Source organism: Bos mutus, chromosome 9 (assembly GCF_027580195.1).
Source record: "Bos mutus isolate GX-2022 chromosome 9, NWIPB_WYAK_1.1, whole genome shotgun sequence".
NCBI lineage: Eukaryota > Metazoa > Chordata > Mammalia > Artiodactyla > Bovidae > Bos > Bos mutus.
Genome location: NC_091625.1, coordinates 19,390,891 through 19,417,355, shown reverse-complemented (window position 1 = coordinate 19,417,355; position 26,465 = coordinate 19,390,891). Strand labels below are relative to the sequence as shown.

General features: G+C 40.0%; 1 protein-coding gene across 1 annotated transcript in view; it reads right to left on the bottom strand.

The window, feature by feature from the left end:
• Window positions 1-26,465, bottom strand: part of SH3BGRL2 (SH3 domain binding glutamate rich protein like 2) — a 169,877-nt gene that overhangs the window by 6,284 nt on the left and 137,128 nt on the right. Inside the window, exons 4-5 of the mRNA XM_070377151.1 lie at window positions 19,420-19,605; window positions 721-801 (exon numbers count right to left, since the gene is read on the bottom strand). Coding sequence (XP_070233252.1) covers window positions 721-801; window positions 19,420-19,605 — 267 coding nt within the window. The remainder of the gene's footprint in view (window positions 1-720; window positions 802-19,419; window positions 19,606-26,465) is intronic.

The following is a 26,465-nucleotide window of genomic DNA, read 5'->3' as shown; positions in this document are numbered from 1 at the left end:
ACATTTTGCATTTTCCCAGTTTTTAAAAATGAGTCTAGGCTATTTTCATAATCAGGGAAAAAAAAAAGTATTTTCTGAAGGGGAAATAACACTAAAAATATTACCTTATTTAACAAAGAAATGGTATTTTTTATTTTGAAAATGAATTTATGTGCTTTACAAAGTTACAATAATATATATCATCTATAGTTCTAAATATTAGAAAAGGTTGAGGCTTTTACATTTTCTAAAAGACATCTGACACAATAAAGTGGCTTCAAAAACACTTGGACTAGTTTAGGAATTATTCTTTGTTCAAGGCTGACCATTTGTTATTGCAAATCATGCCCCTTCCAATGTAAATGACTTAAATAGGAGACGACCTTAAAAGCATGGCTTTGATTCTTTTTCAAAAAAAGGTAAAGTAATGTGAGCTTGCACTTTAAAGTAAGAAGCACCTATGATTTTTTGCTACCTTAAATTTTTCTTGAAAGAAGGAAGTCCAAATTATGAATAAATTGAATTTTAAATAAAGATAAGTTCTAATATACAGCAACAGTTAAAAGTGAGAAAGAAAGAAAAAAAAAATGGCATCTTTATGTGGCTTTACCCTGGGCAGTCCTAACTGTGCACCTGAGAAAGCGAAAGCTGAAAACCTGGAAGACTAGCTCTACACTCCTTTTACCTCAATCCCTGAGAACAACTCAAGACACGTTTTAGAACAAGAAAAGATTAACCTACCTTTGACGCCAACTGTGATTTCAGGCCTAAGAATGAAAAGACTGTGTTGCTCTCCTTGGATTCAAAGAAACTGTCATAATCCTAGAAAAAGGAGAAGGAGAAAATAAACAAAAGCAAACAACCATCTTTGTACTTGGTGTTTTTGACAAAGTCTTTATGTCAATAAAAAATGTACCGCTGTTCCATCCAGGCTAGGGAAAAGCTACATAAATCTACTGGATTTGCTCTGTTTGAGTCTCAACATGTGAGCATGATGATGAAGGCAACACATTTTTAATCCAAAGCCTGTGACAGGAATTAAAATGTAAACCATCAACAACAGAAAGGAAGTCAGAACATGCTCACTCGCGTGTCAAACTAACATTTATTTGTGTGGAGTCACTCTGACCCAAGATTTTTACTTAAGCATTTCAATCTGGAAGGCAGCCTCCCAATTCCACTCTTGATATTTTGTTATGTAGGGCTTAAAAAAAAAAATCACTGTGTAAACAGAAAAGTTGTAAAGGTTTCCATGTGTCAATGTGCGTGCTTCTATTCTGCTTTTGAAGTTTCTCCACATTCTTTGAGACTATGTCTTCAGGGAGAGAAAAAAAAAAGAAGTAAAACCTCAAGGAGGAAATATTCTAACATTTATCTTTGCCTCAGACACAGAATCACTTTTCTCTTCCTACTTTCGAGAGAGAAGCCATGAAGGGGTTCTGGCCAATGTTTTCATCACTTGTTTTCTTTTCCAAAGTCTGCCTGTATAATACTACACAGTTGCTGAGCTGATGTGAAGGTTGGGGGTGGGGGGGTGGGTCTTAAAATCTGACATAAGTCCCCTGGGTCACTTTATGCAGAGGATAAACATTGCAAGCAGACAATGATCAGCATGAGTGGTAGGCATTTGCTTTGGGTTTGGTGTCTTATCATCAGACACCGAACATCATTCAAAGGTTATTTCATAATTTTTAATGGGAGAAGTTTTGGCAAAATTATTAATTTAATTTTTGGTTATGCTGGGTCTTCACTGCTGTACACGGGCTTCTTCCTCTAGTAGCAGTGTGCGAGGGCTCCTCTTCGTCGCGGCGCACAGCTTTCTCATTGCAGCAGCTTCTCTCGTTGCAGTGCACAGGCTCTAGGTCGCTTGGATTTCAGTAGCTGTGGTGCATGCGCTTAGCTGCTCCACGCCATGTGGAATCTTCCGGGAATGGAGAGGGAACTCGTCCCCCCACCTCCCCTGTCCCATCCCCAGCCCACCCCACCCCCCACCCCATTCCCACATTGGCGAGGAGGGTTCTTAACCACTGGACCACCAGGGAAGTCCAGCATATTATTTAATACCCACCACCAGGTTAGAAACTGGCTCAGAGCAAATAATTATAGTATCCAAGGTTGACAGCTGACGCATAAGAGGACTGAAATTTGGGCCCAAGTTTCATTGGTGTTGAAATCAATGCTTTTTGTATTCTACGATGCTTCTTGCCCAAGAGGAAACCAGGTATGGGCACCCTGTACATGAGTCACTGAGCCCTAATGAAGCCGCTGCTGAGCTGGGTCAGTGGCATTACAAATACTTTTGAAACCTGTCTAGGAATCTAAATGAGAGTCGATGACTCAGAGTGGAGATCTGCTTCTTGCAAAGCAGGCCTCGGTGGATGAAAAATCTTTTAATGATTTGCCTTTGCGTAGAGACTCTGTCTGTCGTCCAAGTGTTTTAGTAAGTTGAGTCTCGTCTGGCTTGAAGGCAGCTTGATTTTTTGTGCCCAGTCATCCCAGCCCCAGGGATGCATGCACAGCTCCTTCTGTAGATCTTGGAGCAATCACTCCTGCTGTCATTTCAGATCAGCCCTGAGGCTAGTCACCCCAAAGAGCGGCCTTCCCTGACCATGCCAAGAAGGAGAAACACCTCTAAAGAAGGAGACTTCAGCAAATACTTCCTTGGAAAATGGGAGTTTTAAGCTGAATTTTTTTAGAATGAACAGAATTAGATAAGTGAGGGGTTGGGATAGGAGCCTTTGGGACAGGAAATAACAACAAGGAAGAGCAAAGCTGGCAGATATGACTGGGATCAGCATGTGCCAGACTTGAGAAAGCAAGAGAAAGATTTTGAATTTTACCTTAAGCACAAAAGGAAATCATGTGCGGGTTCTGAGTAAGGGAGCAAGCAGAATGATCTATATAGTGAGCTCCCTACATACGAACCTTCAAGTTGTGAACTTTCAAAGATGCGAATGTATGCTTCCATGTCCAATCACACAAGTTCACATGTCTGGTATACACTGTCCTGAGTATGCATCCTCTACAGTTGGCTGTGCTTTTGTGTACTTATATGTGCTTTTGTGTATACAGTACAGTAAGTACAGTGTCTTTATTCCAAGCACAGGATGTCTGGAAGCAAGCATAAAAGCAGCGGTACAAAGCTGACTGTGTTAGCAGGGTACCTAGGCTAACTTCGCTGGACTCATGAACACATTGAACTTATGATCGTGCTCTCAGAACAGAACTTCTTTGTATGTAGGTGACACGACCGGAGAAGGCGATGGCACCCCACTCCAGTACTCCTGCCTGGAAAATCCCATGGACGGAGGAGCCTGGCAGGCTGAAGTCCATGGGGTCACTAGGAGTCAGACTCTACTGAGCGACTTCACTTTCACTTTTCACTTTCATGCATTGGAGAAGGAAATGGCAACCCGCTCCAGTGTTCTTGCCTGGAGAATCCCAGGGACGGGGGAGCCTGGTAGGCTGCCGTCTATGGGGTCGCACAGAGTCGGACATGACTGAAGTGACTTAGCAGCAGCACCAGCAGGGGACACGATTGAAGCGACTTAGCAGCAGCATACTTTGCCAACAAAGGTCCATCTGGTCAAGGCTATGGTTTTTCCCATAGTCATGTACAGACGTGCGAGTTGGACTATAAAGAAAGCTGAGTGCCGAAGAACTGATGCTTTTGAACTGTGGTGTTGGAGAAGACTCTTGAGAGTCCCTTGGACAGCAAGGAGTCCCTTGGACTGCAACCAGTCCATCCTAAAGGAAATCGGTCCTGAATGTTCACTGGAAGGACTGATGCTGAAGCTGAAACTCCAATATTTTGGCCACCTGATGCAAAGAGCTGACTCACTTGAAAAGACCCTGATGCTGGGAAAGATTGAGGGCGGGAGGAGAAGGGGACGACAGAGGATGAGACGGTTGGATGGCATCACCGACTCAATGGACATGACTTTGGGTGAACTCCAGGAGTTGGTGATGGACATGGAGGCCTAGCATGCTACAGTCCATGGGGTCGAAGAGTTGGATACGATTGAGCGACTGAACTGACTGAACTGATAAACAGAGTAGAACCTTTAAAAATTGTGAATCACTGCTGTATGCCTGAAACACACAATATTGTAAAAACTATATGTCAATAAAAAAAATTTTTTTGGAAAAAAAAAAAATTAAAGAAGGTCTGAGCTTTGTGACTTAAGGGGAAAGACCAGAGGAAAAAAGCAGGTTTGAGGATAAGGTTGAAGTTGACTTTCAAAATGTTAAATTTGAGCAACTGTATGAGACACTTAGTGAAGAAGATGTCAATGGAGCACTTGGAAGTTTCAAATGACTCTAGGTATTATAGATTTCATAGAATTTTTTTTCACAGAAAACTTTTAATAAAAATTATATCTCAATTTGATGTAGAATTTAGGTAAAATTCCATGAACTGAAAATGTTGTTACTGATATTCTTTGTAACAAAGGTAGATCTAAATAGCTGAGTAGCATTTTACTGGCCTTGGTTCAGGAAATAATCCTCGACACATATTTTCTCTACCTGATCATTTGCCGCTTATATTCAGTGTGGTAACAGGAGGACAAGTGCTAAACTACATCCAGCTTATCTCATCCTTTTAGATATCTACCAGGTGAAAATTGGTGGACTTGTTTCTCTCCACACCATATTCTGCCACTACTTGATCTAAATTCTTTCCCTTATGGAATCTCACTTAAAGCCGTGGTTCTCCTATCAACTCTGATTCCAAGTTAGCAACTGTTCATAGACTCGTTTAAAAATATATATATTTTTAATTTAAAATTTATTTATTTATTATAAATAATTTACTTTATAAAATAATTTAGGTGTTTATTTTTAATAAATAATATTGTTTGTTTTAATAATGTTTATTTTAATAAATACTATTTATTTTAATACATAAATAATATCATTTATTTTTATAAATAAAAATCATTTTATTTTTAATAACTAAATAAAATTTGTTTATTTATTTTTAATAAATAAGCATTATTTGGGGGTCTTTGTTGTTGTGTGGGCTCTAGTTGTAGTGTGTAAGCTTCTCATTGCGGTGGCTTCTCTTGTTACAGAGCCTGGACTCCAAAGCGCAGGTTTGAATAGTTGTGGCTCATGGGCTTAGCCGCACTGTGGCAAGTGTTGTCTTCCCAAACCACAGATCAAACTGGTGTCCCCTGCATTGCAAGGCAGATTCTTAACCACTGGATCAGCAGGGAAGCCCTGTTCATAGACTCTTAAACGTAATAGTTCTAAATGGCAATTCATGCTCTTCCTTCTATCCCACAAGCCAGACATCTCAGAAGAGTGGCATCGCCATCTAACAGGCTCTACTAGTCAGAAACCAAGGCGTCAGAGAGCTCCACTCTTCCCTCAACCAGTAACTATCTAACATATCCTTTCAACCTCTCTATTTTTCTACATCAGTCTTATTGCCCTAAGTCAAGCTAGACATCTGCAACAGCACCTCAACACACCAACCACCTTCCAGTCTAACCTATCCCCCCAAGTCATTCTCAGCTGAGGATGTACTTACCCTTTAAAGCTGTAAATCAGAGCTCAGCTCAGGGCTCTGTGGTAACCTAGCAGGTTGTGATGGGGTGGGGGGTGGGAGGGAGGTTCATGAGGGAGGGCATATATGTAGACATAGAGCTGATTCACTTCATCGTACAACAGAAACCAACACACTATTGTAAAGCAACTATACCCCTGATTAAAAGGGCAAAACCCCAAACAAACAAGCAAATGCAAATTTGATCATATCACCCTCCACTTAAGTCCTCTCCTTCAAGACTTATTGCTCCTTGGGGAGAAGAGGGGATTGTATGAGAGTTGTGTGACAGCTGTTTTAATTCTTAACTCTCCCTAACCTTCTACATCAGTTCCACAATTAAGCATGATCAACTCTTCCTCCAAAATATATCTCCAGTCTGTCCATTCCTGTCTTCATTACAACGGTTCTGGTTCTAACTGAACCAAACCAATGTCTGTCACACCTTCGTTTCTGGGAAATTGAGTGGTACATACAATCAAACAACCTACTATCTAAGTCACGACCACGACCAACTCATTTAGCCTCCTCAGATGGCTTCTTACTTCTGTATCAGACACGACCAAAGCCCCTTGAAGCTCCAGAACTCGATAAAATGATGGTGCATTCAGTGAAGCTGCTCTTAAAAGGGCTGTTGGCTGTTGTCCAGATGTAAAGTCTAGTCCACGTATTCCAGTTCCTAGAGATACTTGTTTGAAGAGTTTACCCCTCTCTGAACAGGAAACAGATTTAATAGAACAGGTAAGGGAAGGGCCAAAAGTGAGAGAAAAAAAAAAAATTGAGGACTAGTGACTTTGTTATCAAAATGTTATCCCTGCTCTTGAATTCAGAAAGACCTTTTTACCTGTTTCTACTTAATGAATAATCTCTGATGTCAGTGTGAAAACAGAGGAATGGAAAAAAAACTAATAATATAAAAAATGAAAAATGAGAAACAGTACCTCACTCTATCTCTACAGATGTAGTGTGAATTTTCTTTAAAGACCAAAGTGCTAACATGAAAATATAGTGCATGCAAAAGATTAAAAGGCAAGTTACAACAAGACTTAATATGTTTAATGCAGGTTTCAGTGTCTATATTCAAAACCTTAATCTTAAAATGATAACAGTTCTCCACATCACAAAACTAGAAATAAAGTCAACTCTCACAAGCGAGTTTCATACATATAAAACAAGACAGACTATGTACACATAGAGAAAAATATGTAACATTATAAACGATCCATTTAACCACACTGAACCAAAACTATTCTTAATAGGAGGTGATTTCATTTTGATATTTGGCAAAACTAATACAATTATGTAAGTTTAAAAATAAAATAAAATTTTAAAAATAAAAATAAAAATAAAATTTCTAATACTATTTTACTCTTAAAAATTAGATCAGTCATCAACAGAGAATAGTCATCAACCAAAGTTATTTAGAAATGTCAGACATTTAGAAATCTCAGAACGGCAACATTACTTATTTATATAAAAAATTCTCTTAAACTGTATTTCTGTTATAAAAGTTATAACCATTACTTTTAGTTTATGAACCTTTAACATATTACACTCTGGCCAGAGGGCTTCTGACCTGAATATTAAATCGAATGCTGCCAACAGTTTAGAAATTGTCACCTAAGGTAATTAATTCCTTCTGGAGTGATGAATACAAAATTTGGCAATTAACTTTAAAAGCAAAATAATTCAAAGGAAACTATTTTTAAAAGTCAGTGTGAGAACAGTACCTGACACACACCAGGCAAAGAAGGTGATGAGCTATGTCTGTTAATAAATGACCAACAGATCATGTTTTAGGTAATCTCATGCTAGTAATGTAATTTGAGTAAGTTCTATTTCTACTCTAAGTTACTTATAGATTTTAAATCATCATGTAAAAAATGTACCTTCTGACATATAAAAGCTTTTGAGTGCTCTGATGAATCTCAAATTGTAAGAAGTTATTTTCTTTGTCATGTTGAGACAAAGAGTAAGTGATTGATAGTTTAAAATCTAGACCTTCTTAATACCTTCTTTTAGAGATAATAAACTAAACAGTATGATCTAATTTGAGTCAAACAGTATTAGAAATTTTAAAATCACCTCCTATTAAGATAGAAGTTCTTATATTATGGCCTTAGGCATTCCCCAGTAAAAGAGAAAGATTGGCTTTCTTAACAAAATTCATTTCTATTTAAAAGAAAACACACTAGGGCATATACTGCAGAAGTTAAAAGCACTGCATTTTTAAAACTCACTATAAAGTTTCTAAATGGGCTTGCTGAATTTCTTATACTCAAAAACACTCTCTATAAAGTGTTTGTAAATACACATCTGCAAACTGCACATTGTAAGACAATTCCTGTGACTACAGAATATAATAATCAGTTAATATCACCTTTGGAGAAAAGTACACGTACATAAAGCATATACAAGAAAAAAAAAACCTTCAGTTTCAGAAGCTGGTACATTTAAAACAAAGGCTGAAAAATTCACTCTGCTTCTAGTGCCAACTTACTCAGGAAAAGAAAAAAATTCTGGGCTATAAGGATATCAGCATAACTGAGCACTGTTACAAATGGGATATTTATCTAAATGCTGCAATTTTAAGAAGAATAGAGCTTAAACAGCTGTTAAGAAAAAGGGGGGGAAAAGCTTCCATTACCTATACTTGGGTTTGCTTTTCAAGTGAAAACCAATGTTAGAGACATTTATAAGCTCATGATAAAATCTACAACAGGTAGAGCTCACAATAGTTTCATTCATCCACAGAGCTTACTTAAGAACATTACCCGTTCACCATGGTTAGACTATTATGGACTGGACAAGCATTTGAGACAAAGGCTTTAAAGTTCTTTGCCCTTTAAGCGTTCCCTAAGAGAATGGCCAGGAAAACCCACAGCAGCCACTCTGAAAAGCAGTATCGCTTCCCACGCTAAGTTGATGACAATTATGTGACAAACCCATATTATTTCCACACGCCGAGGGCCTTTCCAAACAGAAGACCACAGGGAGCACAAACAACACGTGGCCCATAAGGAAACAGGGCAGCAACCACCTCCAAATGAGCCAAAGAGAATGTGGTTTACCCCAAAGGAGAAGCTCTTCTAAAACATGCTTGCTAAGACTATAAGAGTTACTGCTGCTGCAAATGCACACAGACTCCTTCCTGAAATTTCTTTCAAGTCTGAGAGTAGCCTCTGAGCAGAATGTCTTCATTCAGTGGTTAAGAACCATTAATGCTATAGTCTATTTTGCGAAATCTTGATATAGAAGGAAAAAATAGTTGATGGCTCCAATCCCGGTAGGACAGGCAAGATGCGATTGTCTAAGATAGCTTTATTCAACAACTTTTAGGCCAAATACCAAATATACGAATTAAGCCCAAAGCTGAAGATTTAAGATTCCTAACTTATGTTTAACATTTCTGACCGCTCTGATACAAGACGGCAGAGCAAGCAAACACATTTACCCAAGCGCCCATTGAAACTGGGTGGGAAAAAACTTTGTGCTAAACATAGCAAAGGCAACCAGCAATAAAAGTTTAATAAATACCCAGAGGAGTAAGTGCAAAGGCTAAAGTCAGTTACGAGAATCTCTCATTAATAAAGTCATTCTCCTTTAAGCCACAGGAATTTAATAAAATAGGCTTATATCCTCCGTTACAACTGCTCACACAACTAAACAGTTCTGTAGAAAATAATATGTCTAAAACAATAAAAATGTGACATATTTACATAGTATAGAATAGTTATTACAGGTACAGAAGACAAGTCACTGTTCTAAACTTTAGCAATGCCATATGTGTGAACCCACAGGATGTGTGTGCATGCGTTTGTAAATCAAAATGGGGGAGAAATGAGAGAAGCTACATGAATTCCAATTTCTCATCCTCTAAAGAAAAAAGCAAATACTGTCCAATTTAAAATCAAGGAATAGAGATACTAGTATCTCTGGTACCTAGAACATAGAGAGAAACAGATGAGAGAAACATATCTTCGTGTTTCTCTATACCTCTATGTTTTCAGAGAGGTGATAACTTCAAATCACAAAGCAGCATATCTCATAAAAGAGGCTGTATCTTGGGAATCTGGGGGAGACTGACCTTTCACTATGGACCCTCCTGTCGACGGACTTTATTATCTTAACACTGATATTAACACGGTCTTAGCGCTTTTCAGTTTTGTTTTCTTTTCCTTAACTGCGTAGGCTCAGAAAAGAGGAAAAAAATTTAACAAAAGGAAAATCGCCAGTTTGGATATCTATTAAGATATACTGCTAAGCATACAACTGGGGTGCCCTGAGTGGATGGAGATGTTCAACATTCAGAGCACAAGCCATCGTTTTCATGAAAGACACGTCCCAGGGATGTGTCACTGCAGAATATTGAGACAAACATCTCAGCGAGGTGAAAATGGGAGATTAAACATTTATAGAGAGGAGAATAAAAAACAGGGTTATACAGAAGAGAGAAAACTGCAAAGAATATCTAATTAAAATGCTATGCTTCTGGGCATCCAGTAATAAAGAGGGACAGATATCACCCTTCCCCACCACCCTCTAGTATCTGTGAGGATGTTGCATTAGATCATTTACAGTAGAACATTTGAAGAAGAAGATTCCCCTTGATTAGATCTCTGATCTTTTAGACAGAAAACCTTGGAATACAGATTTTCAAATTCAGATCAAAAGGTTTCTAAGAAAATTCTACCTGCAGTGCAGGTGAGCTTCTAACAGAGGTGATTTCCCCAATAGATTTCATTGTAAAATTTAGAAGATAGTTCAATATGCTTGCTTTTGAGATATTTGGCTTTGAGCTTTATTAATAAACAGGAACGCAAAATGCTCAAGACCTTGACAGGGCAAGATCCAACAGAATGGGTTAGCTAGCTGCTTGAGTGAAAACATCTGTGGAGCTATTCACCCATTCCTAGAAGCAATTTTTGTTAATATGTTCTATGTTCCTAGTGTTCTCGTAGGTACCAGGTACTAAGATAAATATGCCACAGAGTCTGCTGAGGGTGAGCACAAGCAACTCAGAGACTGGTTGAAGGCAAAGTCATGAAAAACAATCCTAAGAGCTAAAGGTCACGTTGAGAGTAATGAGACAGGTTTTGGGCACGATGTGGGGGATGGGGAATAACCAGCGTCCTAGTGAATTAGAGAGGGTCAACAACAAGGCCCATTTGAACTGAGCTTTGAAAGAGAAACAGGACAGAATTTTGTAGGAGGTAAAAATCACAGGACTTGTTCATCAAGGGAGTAGGCAGATGAGGAAAGTGGGTGTGGGGTAACTTTCAGGGCTTTGCCTAGGACCTAGATAAATAACATCCATGGATGTTGTAGCCCTGAACCTATATAAACAGCATTCATACTTTATTATAGAGACAGACCACATCTCTTGTGGATGATGAAAACTGGACTTTAACTTTCCTTTTTATTTTTCTTACCGACTCTAACAAAAATCCTATTAACTCATAATTACTGCAGACAACTGGACTTCAACAGGGGCCAAGCTGCTCTCCATCACTATGTTGTACACCATTCTGCCAGACAATATGCTTAGTTTTCCTGAAGGAGACTTGAAGAGCTAATTCTATGTTTCTCCAATGAGACCGCGACTGAACTCTAGGAAGCACAGGGAAATGTGAGTGGGTCATGAAGGGGCCCATGAGCTAGGAGATTAGAATGGTTTGCCAGTTACAAACTATTGTTTCAAATGGCCAAAAACAAACCCAATGGCCCATGGCAGGTGGGAGGACAGGTGATGATTAACTAAGTTCTAATAACCCTTTTAATAATCTTCCCAACCCAGGGATCGAACCTGGGTCTCTTGCATTATAGGCAGATTCTTTATCGTCTGAGCCACCAGCGAAGCCCTCTAATAATCCATCCAAGGAAATAATACGCAACACCTAAAAAATTAAGTTTGCAATGACATGGAAGCTATTTTTGTTGGAGAAACAAAGCAGGGCACAAAATGGTAGATACAGAATGCTCATTCACGGTCCTGGAACCACTCCCCTGCAGATGCCAGTTCAGTTCAGTTCAGTCGCTCAGTCGTGTCTAACTCTGCGACCCCTTGGACTGCAGCACACCAGGCCTCCCTGTCCATCACCAATTCCTAGAGTTTACCCAAACTCATGTCCATTGAGTCAGTGATGCCACCCAACCATCTCATCCTCTGTCATCCCCTTCTCCTCCTGCCCTCAATCTTTCCCAGCATCAGGGTCTTTTCAAATGAGTCAGTTCTTCGCATCAGGTGGCCAAAGTATTGCAGTTTCAGCTTCAACATCAGTCCTTCCAATGAACACTCAGGACTGATTTCCTTTAGGATGGACTGGCTGGATCTCCTTGCAGTCCAAGGGACTCTCAAGAGTCTTCTCCAACACCACAGTTCAAAAGCATCAATTCTTCTGCACTCAGTTTTCTTTATAGTCCAACTCTCACATCCATATATGACTACTCGAAAAACCACAGGTTTGACTAGATGGACCTTTGTTGATAAAGTCAATTCTCTGTTATTTAATATGCTGTCTAGCTTTGTTGGCAAAGTAATGCCTCTGCTTTTTAATATGCTGTCTAGGTTGGTCAGGGATGACTATATATATGTACATATGTGTGTGTAATCTTTTTTAAAATAAAATTACATGTATGAGGTAGGGATTTGTAAAACTAATAATTAAAGGAGTTGGTTCTTCAGTTTCAGAAAAGATTCTAAAACACACTTAAAATATATCACCCAGAGACAATCTTTTCAAAAGTTACATAAAACACTGCACTTGGGAATACTACAACTGCATACATTTAGGTATTCTAGTGTGCCTCTGAGCCTCTACCCATAGTTAGAAAATGCTGACATATCTCGTTTCCTTTCATACCTAACAAAGAAAAGGGGAGGAGACTCCACAAAGAACCACTGCTGGTCATTTAGCATTTCTGTGCCTCCTGAAGTCTACCCTATCTGTCATCTACGTTCAGACTCCAAGTAAGCAAGGTAATATGGGGAAAGGCAGTCATAGCTGTCCCTCAAATCATTACTTAAACAAAACTAGTCAATAGCATTAATGTAATCTTATTTGGTGAGCAATACACCCAATGCTTAGGTACAAATTTAATATTTTGCAAGTAAGATCTAAAAGTGCAAAAAAAGTAATTCAATAGTTTTAAAATAATAGATAATTTTATAGGTTGCCTCATGGAAACTAATTAAAAGGTTGTTTTTCTATAAAAGTCTGCCATTTGTCTCTTAGCTGAACTGCCCTCTCTTCATTAGACAGGATGTTACACGAGTAGTTCTAGCCACAGATTCCACGTCACTTCATCTCTCTTCCCCACTTCACCCATAACCCAATTCTAAGTATTGGCATCCTTAGCCAAACACATACCTGCTCATCTCAATTACATGAATGGTAATTGTGTCTTTCTCCTCTAGATGGCAAATCCACAAACTGGTTAAATAAAATTTGGCTGCATTCTCATTTCAAATTCCAAACTTTTTAATAAAATGAAAGAATTAATAAACTTATTTAGCAAAGTTGCAGGACAAAAAGAAAACAACATATAAAATTCACTTGTGTCTCTACACACTAATAATCAACAATTGGAAAAGGATGTTAAGAAAATAATTCTATTTATAATAGCACTAGAAAAAAAATCTACTTAGGAAATAACCTAACCAAGAGGTAAGAGACTTGAACACTAAAAACCACAAAACAATGCTTAAAGAAATGAACAGAGACATGTAAAATGTAAAGAATCCCATGTGCATAGATTGAAAGACTTAATATTGTCAAGATGTCAATGCTGCCCAAAGCAATCTAAAGATCCAACATTTAAAATTCTAATGGCATTTTTTTTGCAGAAATAAGGAAAAATTCTAAAATTCATATAGAATCTCAAGCCAAAACAAGTTTGAAGAAAGACAAAGTTAAAGAAACCACACTTCCCAATTTCAAGACATATTACAAAGTTACAGTAATCAAAATAGTGTGGTATTTGCATAAAGACAGGCATATAGACCAGTGAAACAGAATAGAATCCAAAATATAAATAAATAAAGAAGCCCTCACACATACAGTCGAATGATCTTGAACAAAAGCGTCAAGATCACTCCATGGGAAAAGCACAGTGTCATCAACAAATGGTAATAGGAAAACTAGATAATGACATGCAAAAGAATGAAGCTGGACACTTATACCATATAAAAAAATCAGCATAAAAAAAATGAATTACAGACCTAAACATAAGACCCCCAAACTACAAAATTTCTAGAAGACAACATAGGGAAAAAGCTTCATAACACTGCATTTGGCAAGTAATGATTTTCTGAGTGTGACTCCAAAAGCCCAGGCAACAAAAACAAAAACAGCCAAAGGAGTCAATATCAAACTTACAAAGTTTGTTCATCAAAAGACACAATCAAGAAAAGTGAAAGGCAACCTAAGAATGGGAGAAAATATTTGCAGATTACATATCTGATAGGAGGTTAATATTCAGAATATACAAAGAATTTTTACACAGTGACAAAAAATCAAATAACCCAATTAAAAACTGGGCAAAGGACTTGGACAGACATTTCTCCAAAGATAATATACTAACAGAAAACAAAGTATAGGAGATGTTCAATATCACTAATCACCAAAGAAATGCAAATCAAAACCACAATACCCTTATACCCATTAGGATCAGATCAGATCAGTTGCTCAGTCATGTCCAACTCTTTGCGACCCCATGAATCGCAGCATGCCAGGCCTCCCTATCCATCACCATCTCCCGGAGTTCACTGAGACTCACGTCCATCGAGTCGGCGATGCCATCCAGCCATCTCATCCTCTGTCATCCCCTTCTCCTCCTGCCCCCAATCCCTCCCAGCATCAGAGTCTTTTCCAATGAGTCAACTCTTCACATGAGGTGGCCAAAGTACTGGAGTTTCAGCTTTAGCGTCATTCCTTCCAAAGAAATCCCAGGGCTGATCTCCTTCAGAATGGACTGGTTGGATCTCATTAGGATAGGTACTCTCAAAAACAACAACAACAACAAAAACCCCCCCAAAGAACAGAAAATAGCAAGTGTTGGTGGGGATACGGAGAAGTTAGAACTTTTGTGCACTATTGATGGGATTATAAAACGGTTCAACCCCTGTGAAAAACAGTTTGGCAGTTCCTCAAAAAATTAAAAACAGAATTGGTATATGATATGCAGTAATTCCACTTTTATGTATGTATCCCAAAGAACTGGAAACAGTACCTTGAAGAGATACTGCAAACCCATGTTCATAGCAGCACTATTCACAACAGCCAAGAGGTAGAAGCAACCCAGTGTTCATCATGGATGAGTAGAAAAACAAAATGTGACACACACAGACAACAGAAGCCCCTCAAAATTCATACATTGCAATGCCAATGCCCAAAGGAGGCAACTAGGTCTGCTGAGCCCTCTTGGATGAGATTACAGCTCCATTAACCCCTTCACTACAAAAGGATACTACAGTAAGTTGGCAATCTGCAACCCAGAAGAGGGCCTTCACCAGAACCCAGCCCTGCTGCTGCTAAGTCACTTCAGTCGTGTCTGACTGTGCGACCCCAGAGACGGCAGCCCACCAGGCTCCCCCGTCCCTGGCATTCTCCAGGCAAGAACACTGGAGTGGGCTGAACCCAGCCCTAGTGTAACCCTGATCTTCCAACCTCCAAAACTCTGAGAAATAAATTTCTATTGTTTGTAAGCTACCCAGTCTGTTGTATTTTGTTACAGCAGTCTTAATGGATGAAGACATACATGATGGATGACATTATGTATGTTCTTTAACCTTAAGGACATTGTGCTATGTCCTCTGACATAGCACAAAGGACAAAGACTGTATGATTTCACTCCTAGGAGGTCTCTAAACTAGTTGAATTCAATAGATATAGAAAGTAGAATGATGGTTATCAGGGGCTGGGGGAGAGGACAAACAGGTGTATTTAACGAGTATAAGAATCTCAGTTCTGCCAGATGAAAAATCCTGGGGAACCTGTTTTACAGCATTGTGAATATACGTAACATGACTCAACTGTGCACTTAAAAGCGGTTAAGACAGTAAATTTGGGGGCCTTCCTGATGGTCCAGAGAGGAAGACTGTGCATCCACTGCAGGAGGCAAAGGTTCAGTCCCTGGTAGGGGAACTAAAATCCCACATGCTGAGTGGTGCAACAGCAACAACAAAAAAAGTAAATTTAATGATAAATATTTTTAAGAAAAAAAATATATAAAGAAATCCAAATCTTTTTTTTTTTTCTTCCTTCTAAATAGGGAGGGAGAAAAGAAATGGGAGGAAATGTTTTCATTTTGTGCAGATGTGTGCATTTTCATTTCTGGTGCATTCCACACATGCCAGTTCCACAGACAGAGAACAGAGTTTAAACCTTCCTTGAACGTGAGGATCCGAGCTTTCTAAAATGAGGAAAGCCTACATGTTGGGATGCTGACCTTTAGGTCTTCATTTCCAGAGAAGAATCTTGCTCATGGTAGGACATTTAAGGCAGACAGAAAGAACCACCAGTCCGCGTTAATAAGTGTTCTTGCCCACAAACTGAAATAGACACTGGAAACTTGAAAGAAATATATAAAGGTATGGGGGGAACTCACAGAATCCATATTAGGGCTGGAGACCCAGTTTAGAAAACAAGAGGAATTTCCATGTCTGGGAAGCCAAGAACACATCCAGGCCAAACCCCAGGATCAGCTTCCTCAAGGCGCCAAACATACGGTGTCCAGCCACCAGGTTACACCTGGCCCCATCACTCCCTGATACTCACTGAGCCACCTCCAACTGATGCTATTTCTGCATCATTTCCTTGATGTCCAAATCTAGGGTGGGAAGAAGCCATGCCAGGATGCTTTCATTTGGTGGGAAATTTCAAATGCTAAAGGCAGGATTTTCAAGTGTTAAAGGAGAGAAAGGGCAATCGTCCACACTGGTTAGCAAATAGCTTCAGTTCAGTTCAGTTCAGTCGCTCAGTTGTGTCTGACTCTTTGCGACCCCATGAATCGCAGCACGCCAGGCCTCCCTATCCATCACCAACTCCCGGAGTTCACCCAAACTCACGTCCATCGAGTCAGTGATGCCATCCAGCCATCTCATCCTCTGTCGTCCCTTTCTCCTCCTGCCCCCAATCCCTCCCAGCATCAGAGTCTTTTCCAATGAGTCAACTCTTCGAATCAGGTGGCCAAAGTACTGGAGTTTCAGCTTTTGCATCATTCCTTCCAAAGAAATCCCAGGGCTGATCTCCTTCAGAATGGACTGTGTCTCACATGCCTAGTTCATCCACTTTAAAACAAAGTAGTTCGATGCATGATGCTGGATGCTTGGGGCTGGTGCACTGGGACGGCCCAGAGGGATGGTATGGGGAGAGAGGAGGGAGGAGGGTTCGGGATGGGGAACACATGTATACCTGTGGCGGATTCATTTTGATATTTGGCAAAACTAATACAATTATGTAAAGTTTAAAAATAAAATAAAATTGGAAGAATAAAAAAAAAAATAATAAAACAAAGTAGTAAAATTTCCAGCCAATTTAGGAAACAGGAGAATCTTTGTGCTTACTGGATCCTGTCATTTGCAATACGGCAGGTTTCCACAGGTTATCCAACCAGATAAGCCCACTCATAAACTGTCACTGGGCAAAGAAAGGTGCACAGGAGCAGGTGGTTTGAATGAAGCCATGGTTCACTGCCCTCTAATTCTTCTGTTTTTCTCAAAGTCGAATTTATTGGACCTTGATAAAAGCAGACACTGTCTTCAAAACTGCTGCCAGAACAGACTATAACGACAGAATGCATATACAACACTGCCGTCACCACCACTGTGGGACTGACTCTGCTCTAGCAGAGAAGATGCCATTTATCTGGCACAGTTGATAAATATGGAAGCCTCTAGCCAGCTGCCAGTCTACCTGAAAAAAATTCCATAGACTCCATAGGGCAAAGATATACAGAGATTTAGAAAGTCATAAAGAAGTGAAAATTTAAAAAAAGGAATTAACTTTATTCCACATCACATTCCTTTTTATTCTTTAAATACATTCCTCTACTCAAAAGGGCCCTGAAGACTTTGGCTGTTATGGTGACAAAGCAAAGATGTCTCTACCTGCCTCTTAATAGGGCTATAAAACAATAAGGATTAAAAACAACTCCACTTTTAAAATAAAACTAGGAGATGCCGATGGTCCTGAACCACATAAGCAGCAAATGGGTAGAGAAATAGACAAGAGCAGAGGATGGTCACACTTCTGTGTCTGAAGAGGCAGCATCAACAAGAAATAAGCTGCATTATTATATAAGAATAAAGGTTACTATTTTTGTGGATTTTTTTGAGTCATGATCACATATTTTATCAGGGAAAATATATGGTAACCAAGGGTGTATCCCACTCATGATCACAGAGTCTAGAAAATGTATCAATACTTTCATGCCTGCAGGCCAAAATGAGATAATAGTTGAAAATTTGTGTAAACTGTACAATTCAAAATAAAGCTGCTAGGGACTTCCCTGGTAGTGCAGTGGCTAAGACTCATACTCTGATGCAGGGGGCCCAGGTTTGATCCTCGGTCAGGGAACTAGAACCCACATACATGCCACAGCTAAGAGAGTTTCCACATGCCACACACACCAACGAAGATGGAAGACCCCGCATGCGGCAACTAAGACCCGGTGCAGCCAAATGAGTAAGTAAATATTAAAAAAGAAAAGAAAGCTATTAGTTAAACAGTGCAAGAAAACGTAAAAATCCAGCGGTTTTGTTGGATTCTCTTCCTCAGATTCTGCAGCTGTGAAAATGCCTTTATTCTGGTCTTGTAATTGAGTGGTAATTTGGCTGGGTATAGAATTTCAGGAGCACTTTAGAGACAGTCACAAATATCCTGGGAAGTAAGATAGATACTATCATCCTTTGTGTAAAGATGAGAAAATTGAGGTACAAAGAGATAAGTGACTTTCCAAAGGGGTCAAGCCAACGCAAAGCAGTACTGGAACTCAAATCAGGGTCTAGACCGGGTTCAATTTTCTCTTCATGACGTGCAAAGGTGCTGGGCACAATCTTTACGGCTTTATGTCTCAACATCTCATTCTCTCTCATGTTCACGGAGACCTGTTTCCTTTTGAGCCACCTAAAGCACTGTTACCCCGTTTCTCCATTCTAGGGGCAACCCAGTTCTTTATTTCACCTTAAGTACCTCCACACTGTAGCCCCTCCCTCTTTCCAGGCCATCCTTAGAGAACTGCAATGCAGGTCTCAAAATAAACACTCATATACTTAGAGCACTGGCAGAAAGCAAATCCTAACTACTCATTAGAGAAATTTCTCAATTTTTTTTTTAACCTAAGCAATAAGAAGGAAAATAGATAATTAGTCAAAAATGCCTTCATTTTCTCAATGCCACAAATAGTGAGAAGGCATTTGATATATTTTAGCTGTTCATAATGACCCAGAAGAGCCTGGCAGGCTCTTGGGGTGCAAGAGTCGGACATGACTTAGTGATTAAACCACCACCACCAATGATCCATCTGGTTCGTGACCATCAAAAAGCAAAACGCTGACTTATAATCAGGTATTAGCAGTTTTAGAGAAATAAATATTTAAGAACATAGCCTTTCCATTCTGTCCCCCAAAACGTATGAATCAAAAAGTATGCTTTAAAATGTAGAACACAATAAACACGCATATGCACAGCTTCTCTTCCCATCTTCTTGTCTCAAAGCAAACAGGAAGACATAGTCTGTGACCTTGGACACACACGCCCACATAACTTCACTCTCTGTTAGATCTGTGGACCTGAATAGGTACTAGGTGAGGAGGTTACGGTCGGCACTGAAAAACCCCAACCGCACCCCAGGCAAAGAAATGATGTAGTAATAATCTAGCTACTTACTCCACAGTATTGGTCATCATTAAATATCTGAGGTGGCAGAGGGTTTCCCTGAGCAGGCTTCTTCTCCGGGGGGATGTTCTTATACATCCATTGCCTCTGCTCTTCTGACATTGTGATGTCCACCTCCTCAAACTCTATCTTGTTGGCTTCCAGAAATCTAACCACATCCTGCTGTTTCTTCTTTATCTGCAGAGAGAAGACAAATACAAGAGAAATGCTCCTCTGAAACTGTATGTACAAGTTTCCCATGTGAACTAGATCTGATTGCTCATTGTCAAGGGCCACTGAGCCACCCCTCCCCCCCAAAACAGGTGATTTTTGCAGACCCCACATACCACCCACTCCCTGGTTATCAAGCAGATGGCTAAGCAAGCCCTGACACAGTGATTTCTGCACAGAATTCTGGGGCACATCTCAGACGGTCTGGGAGGGACAGACTAGGTCTGAGATGGGAGATTCACTTAGCTTTCTGGGAGCCATAACCACTCCCCCTCCCACCCTTCGAAGTTGACAGGTACAGTCACAAAGACCTCCTGTGCCCCCAACCATTTGAAAACCACATATAGCCCATCTGAAATGTTGACACTTCATTGATTCTTGGGAGTGGCCATATTTTTATTCCCCTCAGCAGCCTCTTTCAGATATTCCACAGCTGCAGCCACTGTCATGAAAGCGTCCTTTCATCAACTCACAAGAGGAAAATGTTCTCCACTTCTAAGGTGAGAGTGAACAACAAGCACCACCTTACTTTGAACTCCCTTTCTTAACCCTTCTTGTTTCTCTGATCTTTATGTTTCCTTCCAGTCACTAGGGGTCAGGTGTGCTCTTGAAGAGCTGCAAACACCTGAGCAGGTTTTCCAACCATTACAAATCTTTGTCTTTTAAGGTATGTATTAACAAACCAAGATGGGGTGACAATATTCAGTATCTTCAACACAGCATATAAAACATATGAGTAAACAGGTGTACTTTTTCTAAATGATTCTGGGAAATATGCATAAAAGCCAAACAAGGGAATTCTCAAGTGGTCCAGTGGTTAGGATTTCATGTTCTCACTGCTGACAATGCAGGTTTGATCTCTGGTTGAGTAACTAATGACATAGACATTGAACATGACATTGAAGTCGCTCAGTTGTGTCTGACTCTTTGTGACCCTGTGGACTGTAGCCTACCAGGCTCCTCCGTCCATGAAATTTCCCAAGCAAGAGTACTGGAGTGGGTTGCTATTTCCTTCTCCAGGAGATCTTCCCGAACCAGGGATCAAACCCGGGTCTCCTGCATTGTAGGCAGACGTTTTACCGTCTGAGCCACCAGGGAAGATCCTGCAAAGATGACATGCAGCCATTAAAAAAAAATCAAACAAAAAAACTTAAGAGGTGACGTTAATGTTATAATGGCCAAAGGAAAGAATTATTTTGAGAAATGAAGCAGCTAGAAAGACCTCCCGACACAGAAAATAAAATTCTGAAGAACCAACCTTCACATACCATTGCTGCTACTGCTTCTAAGTCGCTTCAGTCGTGTCCGACCCGTAGCCCCAAACAATCCGTCCCAGCCCCACCCCCCAATCCAACTCCTCCCCCAAAGCTTCGGTGACATGTTTCTCTGAGGTGGAAGTCTGTTAAATACCAGGAGGAGAGAGGCATTGGGAAGCCCATACCTTATATACAGAAACCCAGATCACTGGGTTCAAGTCTATGAATGAATAAGGAGATGGCATAATAATACTGACAGAAATAAAACTCTGGCAAATATGACATCTTTAAGCTCAATATTATAGAAAGAGAGAATTGCCGTGTGGTTGTAAATCCAAGTTGAAATGCCATTATCTTAATTTCTTGAATTAAGCCATTTCTCATGTCTGAAAAAGTTAACTTTTTCTCCTCACTCATACTATTTCAGAATATACGTTATTTTGTAACTCCAATGTGCAAAACGTTATCAGCCATACTACTTAATTTTCCCTTACAACCCTACCAGGTAGAGTTCATCATCCCTGAGGTTGAAAGCATTCACCTATTTTGATCAAAGTCCTAGTGGGTGTTCTTCTCAAGACAATCATGTCATTGTCCTAAAATCCTTGTTCAGTGGGCCCCCACTGATCCTTGCAGAACAAACAAAAAGTTACCTACAATTCTACTATCCAACAGCCACTGCCAAAATCTAAACAGAGAGAAGGGTCTAGATTTAATGTCCCTGTTTGGAGCTCTACCTACCCAGCACATTTCAATCACTCATGAGTGTGATCAAAAATGAAACTTATCTTGGTTTTCTGCATATAAGGTACAGGCTTCCCTGGTGGCTCAGATGGTAAAGAAACTGCCTGCAATGCAGGAGACCAGGGTTTGATCCCTGGGTTGGGAGGGTCCCCCTGGAGAAGGGAATGGCTACTCACTCCAGTATTCTCACCTGGAGAATTCTACGGACACAACTGAGTGACTAACACTTTCACTTGTCACGTGTAAGGTATAGACATATAATAACATCCACCACTACCCCAAAATGTGGGTAAAGGGTCAAACATTTTCAGTATGAGGATATATCAAGACATACACACAACTTCTTTACTCCCCAGCCTCCTGACCCTAAACATAGACACACACACACACACACACACACACACACACACAGACACAGTATTTACTGCTAGACTATACTCCCTACAGCCCACCTGGTCATTTCTTTCACAGGATCACACTCAGTAAAAATAGCTGCACCCACCCATTTCATTCAAAAATATATCATGAGCACTGCCCCCTGTCATTTCAAACTTTTTTCAAAAGCACAAATTTTAATATCTTCCTGGCAATTGCATCATGTAGATGTATAGTTAAAACTATTTCTCTATTGTTTAATACTCAGCACCCTTCTAAGTCTCACCACTAGAAACCATATCACGTGAACATCTTTATAAATCTTTTAAAAGTATTTTATTTATTTATTTTTGGCTGTGTTAGGACTTAGTTGCAGCTCTCTAGTTGTGACTCATAAGCCTGGTTGCTCTGCAGCATGTGGGATTTTAGTTCCCCGACCAGGGCTTGAACCTGCATCCCTTGGATTGGAAGGATTCTTAACCACTGGACCACCAGGGAAGTCCATGTAAATCTTTGATGGTATCTCTCAATACTATTTTGCTTCCCTCATAGTTCAGTCGGTAAAGAATCTGCAGCAATGCAGGAGACCCAGGTTCAATTCCTGGGTTGGGAAAATCCTCTGGAGAAGGAAATGGCAACCCACTCCAGTATTCTCACCTGGAGAATCCCATGGACAAAGAGAGGAGCCTGGTGGGCTATAGTCCGTGGGATCACAAGAGTCAGACACGACTTAGCAACTTAGCCACCGCCACCTCAATACTATTTTAGGACAAAGCCCTATGAATGAAAGCCAGATAAAAGGGCAAAGACATTTTTCAGACTCCTGAAGGACTCAAGCTAAAAATGTCTTTCAACACGGCCACCTCAATTTACATTCCTCAAATTACATTCCTCAATTTACATTAGCAATGTCTAGGAGTGTCCATGTCTCAACATCCCTCTTCCTTAAAACCAGGATCTGCAAGCTGTATTGTAGAATATTAAAATTCAGATGGCACGGGGTGATGGATGTTAACTAAACTTATTGTGGTGAACAAATCACAGTGTATACATACATCAAACCATTATGCTATACACCTTAAGCTTATACAGCGTTGTATGTCAATTATACCTTAATAAAACTGATGGAAAAATGGTCATTAAGAAGAAAATTCAGATGCATCATTATACCCTATCAACTTTCAGGAGCAAAGGACAGGTCATCACTCACACTGGCAATGGCTGATGGGAGCACCAGGAGCTAAATGCAGTTCTATCTGTATTTTAAGAGAAAATCAGAAGAGGCATGACCAGGTTTATGTGCAAAGAGACCACTTTAATACTATGCACCTTAGAAAGAAATAAGGAGGGACTTCCCTGGCAGTCTAGCGGTTAAGACTCCCAATGCAGGGGGCATGCGTTCTATCCCTGGTTAGGGAACTAAGATCCTGCATGCCATATGGTGCCACCAAAAAATAAAATAAAACACCTGGATACTTTATAAGCAATTTTTTTAATCAATAAAAAAATAAAAAAGGAGAAATTCTGTATGTACTGTTGACAGTGCTATGAAAAGGTTCCCAAGGTTTACAACTGAAAAAAAAATTTGTGTGTACACTAAGCACTTTTTTAAAAAACAGAAAAAATAGGAACATATCTATATTTACTTGTATTTTAATTTCTTAGAAAAATGGCTGAAGGTTATATAAGAAACTAACAAAAGTGGTGGCCCAGGGGCGGGGCATGGAGGAGGGGGACACAGTGGGAGCAAGAGTCAGCACTCTATGGCTGTACACTTTTTTGAAAAATGTGAATGCATCTATATCCACAAGATTAAACACAAGAAAGAGAGAGAAAGAACGTCCCATAGAAGACAACCTGGAGGGGGATGGTAGTCCACGTCCAGAGAGAACTGGGGCATTTTATATAAATCATGCTTCCTAACAGAGTGTGAAGCTGGACTCTGGGCATTTTGCTGCTCGCTGGCCTCCTTAACTCTCTATACGTATAAGAGAAAGGGGGGGAAAAAAAGAGAGCTCTAAATCCTGGTTTCTTCATTTATTTACTGGGTGAGTTTGAGCCAAGTTACCTCTCTATGCCTCGGTTTTTCCATCTTTAAAATGGGAACAATAGTATTACCTACCTCATTGGATCACTGTAAGGGTTACATTTAAATTATGTCTAGCTTACAATACTGCCTGGCACATAATGTCTAATGTTTCCAATTATTATTGTTGAGTTTGCAATTTGACAGCACATAAAAAAAAATCTTTTAGAATGCAGTATCAGTTTTAAAAAAGTTCATTTTTTTGAGACAAGGTGAATCGAAATCTATTTTGCTTTACTCTTGTTGAAATTTAGAGAGAGCAAAATTAAAAAAAAAAAAAAAAAAAAAAAGATCTAAGGTCACAGAAAATTGATATGATAGCAAATCAACCAAATAAACAAAAGGGAGAGATTTACCCCAGAGAAGGAAGTTTCAAGGGGATGTTTGCTTACAACATTAGCCTCAGGAAGGAAGATGAGTCATGGCACTAGGGCTGATTTTGAGATTTATCAGGTGAATGTGGTTGGAACAGTGGGAGGCCAGGGATGAGTGGCAGGGACAGGCAGGACCCAAGAGAGGCTGGGGTACCAGGTAATACAAGGCAAGAGGAAGCCATCAAGGGCACTGCACATACTGGCATAAACCCAGGGTTCAGATAACAACACACACCATCACTTCCTTGACAAAGAGCTTTATTCTTTATTTCAACTGTCCTGGAACAAAACACACCTTACAATGAATATTAAAGGAAATCGGGGAGAGAAACTTGTGAAAGAGAACAAGGTGGGGCATCTGTCACTTCCTTCACCCTCATGTCAATTTAGCCTTGTAGCTGTTTTTGTTTTTCTTAACAAAAACACTTACAAGCCATGGCAGATGATGCTGGTTATTTACCCAGTAGCTAATCTCCCATTCTTTCTTAATAACCAAAGGCTGATTTTATTTAAGAAAGCAATGTGCTCAGCTACAAAAACTTGTTGACTCAAACTCCTCCGTAGCTAGGGGCGATCACAGAACACAGTGCTGCCCAGTGAGATGTGAGGCGGCCGCCTCCACTTAATGAATGCAAAGACGAAGCCCATTTTCCACCTATTCATTGGAAGGACTGTTGCTGAAGCAGAAGCTCCAATACTTTGGCCACCTGATGCAAACCAACTCACTGGAAAAGACCCTGATGCTGGGAAAGACTGAAGGCAAAAGGAGAGGGGATGGCAGAGGATGAGATGGTTACACAGCATCACTGACCCAGTGGACATGAATATGAGCAAGCCCCGGGAGATACTGGAGGACAGAGGAGCCTGTAGAGCTACTGTCATAGGGTGGCAAAGAGTTGGACGATTTAGTGACTGAACAACAACAAATTCTTTCTCTCTTGCAGAAACGCACCTGTGGTGCCTGGAGGTACACAAACTATTTGGAAAATGTGAAAACCAATGCCTTATGCAAAAATGGTGGTGGTCAAGCAGAAGAACAGAAACCTGAGTCCTTGGTATTTTACAGCTGCCACACTTGTCTTACGCAGCCCAAGCTAACCTTTCCCTATTAGACAAATAAATCCATAATTAGTTAAGCCACCCTGTAACAACTTTTCTACAGCTTGCATCCCAATGCAATGCTATTTAGTAAAACTCTTAATTGCTACATAAAATGTCTTCAGCAATACTGTGGTATGATGGGTTGAAAATAAAAGTTACTATTGCACAGCAGAGTCTAGAAATAACAGCTGTAAGGCATAAATTTCACGTAAGTGAAATGAGTATTTGTCACTAGATGAACGGATGAATCTTCCTTTTCTTCGTGAAGCAACAACAAAGATGTTGGACCTCAAATAGCAAGGTATCTACAGAAGCATGAAAATTGCATTTCACCTTATCATTAACCAAACACCATTACATGTCATCCAAAGCAATTAAAGGGAAGTTGTTGTTCTTGTTCAGCCACTCAGTCGTGTCCGACGCTTTGCGACCCCATGGACTGCAGTACACCAGGCTTCCCTGTCCATCACCAACTCCTGGAGCCTGCTCAAACGCATGTTCATTTAGTTGGTAATGCCATCCAACCATCTTATCCTCTGTTGTCCCCTTCTCCTCCTGCCTCAATCTTTCCCAGAATCAGGGTCTTTTCTAATGAGTTGGCTCTTCACATCAGGTGGGCAAAGTACACTGTTAAATCTCTCAGGCTCTAACACAGGGAGGCCCTCAGACCAATTCTAGCCCACAAAAACAGTCCTTATCTTTTAAGCGGTTGAAAAAAAGCCAAAAGAATAATAGTATTTCATGACATGTGAAAATTCTACGAGATAGCAATTTCAGTGTCTATAAATACAGTTGTAGGCAACTTCCTGGGGGTTCGGTGGCTAAAACTCCACATTTCCACATCAGGGGCCACAGGTTTGATCCCTGGTTGGGAGCTAAGATCCTACATGC